This window comes from Fukomys damarensis, unplaced genomic scaffold, assembly GCF_012274545.1.
Source record: "Fukomys damarensis isolate Sample0158 unplaced genomic scaffold, DMR_v1.0_HiC HiC_scaffold_27, whole genome shotgun sequence".
In the NCBI taxonomy this organism is placed as follows: Eukaryota; Metazoa; Chordata; class Mammalia; order Rodentia; family Bathyergidae; genus Fukomys; species Fukomys damarensis.
The window spans coordinates 23,454,567-23,461,127 of record NW_022900939.1 but is presented as its reverse complement, the minus strand read 5'-3'; the positions used below and the strand labels follow the sequence as shown (position 1 = coordinate 23,461,127).

Sequence of the window (6,561 nt, the reverse complement as noted above, 5' to 3'; positions counted from 1 at the left end):
GACAGGGTCTCACTCTGTAGTTGAGACTGACCTGGAACTCACTATGTAGCCCAGGTTGGTCTTGAACTCACAGTGATCCTCCTGCCTCAGCCTCCTGAGTGCTGGGATTATAGGCATGTGCCACCACACCTGGCTTTTCTCCTTTGTAATTCATTAGTGTTTTGTGGAGAGGTGCTTAGAAACTATGTAAATGTCTTCCTCCTCATCAAACCTTCGATTTATTATTTCTTTATTTATATCATGGACTTTTTTTTTTTTTTGACAGCTTTTCCCTGTGTAGTTTAGGGCCTTGAACTCACTGTGTAGCCCAGCTGGCCTCACGCTCATGACAATCCTCCTGCCTCAGCCTCCTGAATGCTGGGATTATGGCTATGCGTCACCATACCTGGTTATATCATGGGTTTATAAAGTCTCATTTCACTCAATGGATTACCCTGGGGATTGAACCCAGGGCCTCATGCATATACATACCCAGTTATTTTTTCTTAGTTTTTTTTCTTCTTTCTTTAAAATTTTGATGAAGGGTCCTACTAAGGTCTTGCTCAGTTGCCCAGATTGGCCTCAAACCTTTGATCCTGCTGCCTCGTCTGCCTCAGCTTCCTGAATACCTGGGGTTGCAGGCATGTGCTACCATACCAGCTACACTGTCTTTCTTTCTTTCTTTTCTTTCTTTTTTTTTTTTTTTTTTTTTTTTTGTTTTTTTTTTGATGGTACTGGAATCAAAGTCAGGACCTTGCACTTGCAAGGCAGTCAGCGGCACCACTGAGCTAAATCCCCAGCCCTGTACTGTATTTATTTCAATGGTCAATTTGGCTAAGATTTGACCAGTGGAAATCTTTTGGTTTCTGTGTTCTTTTCACATTCTTTAAGCACGTCCTTGTTTTCTGCTACCACAGATATTTTAAGTTCGCCCAGGTTTCCCTGTTGTAGTCCTGAGAATAGACATTTCTTTGAATGACCTGATTCATTTTAGTATAGAGTGGTATTTACAAGCCAAGATCTGGGCCAGGAATGTAGCTCAGTGGTGCAGCACCTGTCCGGCAAGCACAAAGCCTTGAGTTCATTTCTCAGTAGCAAAAAAGAAAAAGAAAAATAGAAACCAGGATCTGGGTGCAAAGTGTCATTGTCATTGATTTTCTCTGCTCAAGCCCTGTCAGTGGGAAGAGGTAGGGAATGTAGGTTCTACATCTAGATACACTTGTCCTTTCTGTACAATGATCTGAAACCCATAAGTTCACAGCAATACTCCCAACTCCCACCTAACACCACCGGACTCACCCGCCTTTCTTTTCTTTTCCTATTCGTTAACTCTTCTCTGAAGAGAAACCTGCCTCCCCCTGCCCTTAACACCTTTGCTCGCTTGACCAGTCCCTGGAGAGTAACCAACCTCACTGTCGCTCTGGCCCCACACAGAAGCTGGGCTGTGCTTGGCACAGAGCTCAGGCTCTGACTCCACATCAGGCCACCCCAGGAGGGACACCCTCCTCATCCTGCTTGGGCCCCTGCAGTACCAGGCCAGGCCACCACAGGCGGGATGCCCTCCTCACCAGGCCCGACTCCGTCACCTGTGCCTGGCCACACCCCACCCGGACACTCCCTGGCGTACTCAGTCTGGCTCCCTGGTAGCCACACCCGGGCTCCCACGTACCCCACCGCCCACCCCTGAATGTGGACACTACCTTGCTCTGCCCCATGGTTGACTCGGGTTGTTTGAGAAAACAAGGGAAAAAAGAGCACTTTGCTGATGCTGAGGATGACACAGGGGGCCGGGTTTTGTTGTCGTTGTTTTTGTTTGTTTGTTTGTTTTGTTTTTGGTACCAGGGACCAAATTCAGGACCTTGCCAGCCAGGCACGGCACCCCTGAGCTACATCTGGGGCGCATCGTTCTTGTAAAAGAGATGAAAAGCAGTTGCTTGAGCTCCCCTGTGTCCCGGCTGCACTCCTCACTAGGTCCCCCATGGGCTTCCCTGGGGAATAGAGCAGGGGCTGCAGTGCCCCCAGGTAGAAGAACCACATCCCTAGTCTGTTTGTATCTTACATGAGTTTCTGCAGAAGAAATTTAAACCTGTGGCTTTTTATAAAGAGTTAGGAGGGCCAGGGATTTAGCTCAGTGGCACCACACCTGCCTCGCAAGCACAAGGTCCTGAGTTGGATCCCCAGTACCAAAAACTAAATAAAAAATAAATAAACAAAGGAGCCAGGACCACACTTACAGACTGAGGGGGCCAAGCCCAGTCTAGGACAGGCGCAGGCAGCAGCATGTCCAGGCAGAGCTGCGCAGGACAGTGGTTCCTGGCTACGAGGGCTTTGCAGGGTTTTGAGGCCCAGGGTCTTACCTGGGGCTTGACTCTGGCTTTTTGCAATTTGAGCTGATTATTATTCACTGAGTGCCTGCTATGCTCCAGGCACAGAGCTGAGTGTGGGATGTAGACTGAAAAAACAGATGTGATCACTGCCTTCTGGGAGCGCAGAATGAGGTACACAGAGAGAAAATGCTCACAAATGAACATGGTAGCGAGAGACTGTGGGAGCGGCTGGGGATGCCTGTAGGATTGGAGAAGGGGTTTGTAGCCAGGCTGAGTTGGGCAGGGTCCTGACAGAGGTATTTTTGTAGTGTTGGGAATTGAACCCAGAGCTTCGCAAGTGCTAACCAAGCACTCTATTTGAAAGGGGGTTCGCGTGCCCTTTCGGGTGCCCCTTCCCAATTAGGCCACTCACGCACCGCACTGAGAGGTCCGGCAGGAGATCTTTATTGTAGGGAGGCGAGCAGGAGGCAGGAAGGCAGAGCGAGAGAGAGAGAGAGAGAGAGAGAGGAGGAAGAAGAAGCAGAAGGAGAGAGAAGAACAAAGAAAGGAAATTCCTTTTATCAGTTTTGGGGTGGGGTATTGCTTATTTATGAGGAGTGAGCTACTTTTAACCTATCACAGGCCAGATTGCTTTTATGAGCCCAGTCCTGCAGACACAGGTTTCAACTTTCCTGGACCACTGTGGCCTTGGGGGGTAGGGAAACCAGAGATAAGGGCATGAGGTCATTTTAGGAGCCAAGATGTACCAGGAGAATGCAGCCTGTGAGGCGGCGTCACTGCATACTTTAACATGATCAATTCCCTAACACTATTGAGGCAAGAGGCAGACAGGGTGGGAGACACCCTGGCTCTATGCTCACAACGGACTGGATGCCTGCTGGCTCTCAGAGGCCAAAAGAGCATCCTGCCCTCACCCTAAGTCCTTAACATCCTGACAAGAGCCTTAAAAATATCCTCCTGCCCTTATTGCATGTCCATGACCTCTGGCACAAGGAGCATGCGCTCTAAACTGCTTTAGAGTCACTGAGGGTGACCCCATGGTCATTGTCATATCATTAGCATTGTGGTTTTCCCACTCTCCAGGGCTTTGGCAGCCATGCTGCTTCTGCCTAGGCTGGTATGAAGTAAAAAACCACCCTCTTCCAATATGAGGGTGGAGACTCAATTAACTGGACACAGTCTCCTTGTGTGCCATCTGAGACCCCAAGATCCAAGAAAGGTCCCAGTAAATACCTCAAAACCTAAAGCAAAGAGGCCACTCTGAGCTCAACTCTTTGAATTTTCTTACCAGCCCACTCCCACCCTGTGGAGTGTATTTTCCTTCAATAAATCTCTCTTTCTTACTACTTCTGTGTGTCCTGCTCAATTCTTTATTCAAAAAGCCTGGACATCCCATGAGACTCCAACCCCTGAGCTACAACCCCGCCTTATAATTTTTAAACCCAGTAAGAATTCCATTAGGCAGTTTCTTGGCCCCAGGGCAACCTCTCTTCAAATCTAGAGCTGGGGAGAGGGCAGTGTTTCCCAAGGCCTGACCGATGATAGAAAGACCCAAAAGGCAGCCTGGCCTACAGAACTTTCCAGAGCCCCACCAGGTTACCTTCCTTGGGGCTTTTTCCTCTGGCATCCAGCTGGCAAGACCAATGAGCCTAATGCGCCCAGGGACAAAAATCAAAAGGCTAGAAGGTTCAAAGGGTAGAACAAGAAATACAGGACTGTAGAACAAGAAGAAAGGAATCTTCAACATGAAGAAATCATCAAAAAAAATTTTTTTAAATAAAAATTTAGCCGGGCATGGTGACCTACACCTATAATCCCAGCACCATGGGAGGCTGAGACAGAAGGACTGAAAGTTTGAGCCCAGCCAGGGCGACTCAAGTGAAAACCTGTCTCACAATAAAAAACTTAGGGCTAGGAAACTGCCTTGGAAACTTGAGGTCCTGAGTTCAATTCCTGGTACTGGGGAGAAAAATATGTAAAAAGGATTGGGCATACGGTTCAAGGTGAAGGCCCTAGGTTCAATCCCCAGTACCACCAAAAATATATATATAGAGAGAGATAGATATAGATATAGATAGATAGATACAGATATCCAGTGTGGTGGCACACACCTGTAATTCCAGCACTCAGGAGGCTGAGGCAAGAGGATGGTATTAAACCCCTGAATGAAGAGATTGGAAATAAAGAAATACAAGAGTTCAAAAGTAAGGATAAAAACTGGGATAAAATGGTTGTAATATTGAAAAAAATTCTAAAAACTAAAACTGCTAAATGTAGACAGGAAAAATGGGCAAGACAGGCAGATCAAAACAAGAACATAGAGCCAGGTGTGGTGGTGCACACCTGTTATCTCAGCAGTCTAGGAGCCTGAGGCAGAAGGATCTCAGTGTGAGCCCAACTGAGGTAGCTTATCAATTATTTTTGTTTCTTTGTTTGTTTTGGTACCAGGGATCAAACGCAGGTCCTTGTGCTTGCAAGGAAGGCAGCGGAACCATGGAGCTAAATCCCTGGCCCCAATTTAGCAATTTAATGAGACCCTGTCTCAAAGAAGGAAAAAAAAAAAAAAAGGTCTGGGATATAGTTTAGGAAGGCCCTGAGTTCCCAGTACCGAAGAAAAGAAAAAAGATAACAAACTTTCCATTTGCCTTTAAACAGAGTCAAAGAAGACCTTTCCAAGAAGGATGCAAGCAACAAGAGTGAAGAAATTTCTCTTCAGCAGCTGGGAGCCTCTCCCCTCAAAGAAACCATCTAAGCTGCCAATAGCCTGGTGCCAGCTGGCTCAGCCTGGTGCAGATTGTTTCTGGGGCTTCCCCTGGGGTCTGGAGTGAGGTGGAGGGACAGCTGGGACCTGGTCCACTGAATGACACCAGCGAAGAGCCGCCCCCAGGCCCGGGAAGGCCCTCAGAAGGAAGCCCAGCCCTCCGCATTCACAAAGGAGAAAGCACCTTTGGGCTATAGCAGTGAAAGTCCTGTTTTCCTCTCCTCCAAATCTGCCCTGAAACCTCCACTTCCTCTGCTTCCGGAATGGAGACAGCTGTGTCTTTTTCGGTGTAGGGTGACATCTCTACCACGGGCTGTCCTTGGATCAGCCCCACTTGACTTGAGGAACTTTCAGAACTCATTCTGTTCCACCCATTTGGAAAAAGTAAATACTCCTTGGCTTGGAGCTTGCGTGTATCCTCTTTAGGCAAATGTCTCCACAGAAGGACTTCCTGCTGATTTTTTCCCTTTTTTGGTGGTGGTGATACAGAGCTTTTGCACTGAGCTACATCCCAGCCCTTGTTTGTTTGTTTGTTTGTTTGTTTTACCCAACACTTTGTTTATTTTTTTAATTTGTTTTGTTTTGGGTGACTGGCTCTGGCTAAATTGTTCAGGCTGGACTCAAACATGCTGTCCTGTCTCAGCCCCCAGAGTGCTGGGATGATAGGTGTGCACCACCACACCCCACTTCCTGCCTGCCTTTGCAGCCCCAGGACCCTCTTTCAGGGACCATGCCGATGGTAACAGCAGATAGCTGATGAATAAATGGTGAAACCAGATTCAGGAAGTGGGTACTGACCCTCGCTGTCCTTCAAATTCCCCGCCAGAGGGCTTTTGTGGGAGTGGGTGTTGCGGTCCTCCTAGATCTGTGAGAAAGAAATGACAGAAACAACACACACAAAGACAGGACAGGACTGCAGCCCCGAGGACCCAGTCACGTTTACTTTTATACAGTTTGTTCCGGCAGCCCCTCGTCTGCTGACAATATAATTCTCCTTCCTTATCTGTCTGTCAGAACACTCCAACTGTCTCACGAGATTGATGACGCAAGCTCAAGAAGCCCAGAGCGCGCAGCTGGACTTCAGCCCTTCCTGTTTGCTCAGAAGAGCACTGTCTTGTTTGCAGGCACAGAGTTGTAAAGAATGTCTAGAACAATCTGTCGTGTTTGCAAGCAGAGTTCACGACATTCCCAAGGACTGCTCTGTTTGCTGAACTTTATCTCATGAGGCAGTGTAAGCTGACAGCTGGACTTTGGTTTCTTATACTGTCTCAACCTCCTTCATTTCCCCCTTTTTGTTTATATGTTGCATCTCAACATGATGGAGGGCTGCCATGACATTTAATTGTGTCCTGGCGGACTGTCGTCTTTGGAACCATCGAAGGAGGACTAAAAGAGTAATACACAAAGTGATTGATATGATTACAAAATTACCAGCCATAGAGGTTAGCATATTCTCTACAGCTTCAAGGGGATTCAATTTTTGAAGCCCCGAAG

General features: G+C 47.6%; 1 protein-coding gene across 1 annotated transcript in view; it reads left to right on the top strand.

The window, feature by feature from the left end:
• Slc22a20p overlaps positions 1-5,549 on the top strand; it is a 28,621-nt gene extending 23,072 nt beyond the window's left edge. Inside the window, exon 10 of the mRNA XM_010635997.2 lies at positions 4,962-5,549. Within this exon, the coding sequence (XP_010634299.1) occupies positions 4,962-5,058 (97 nt within the window). The 3' untranslated portion in view covers positions 5,059-5,549. The remainder of the gene's footprint in view (positions 1-4,961) is intronic.
• Positions 5,550-6,561: the final 1,012 nt, after the last annotated feature.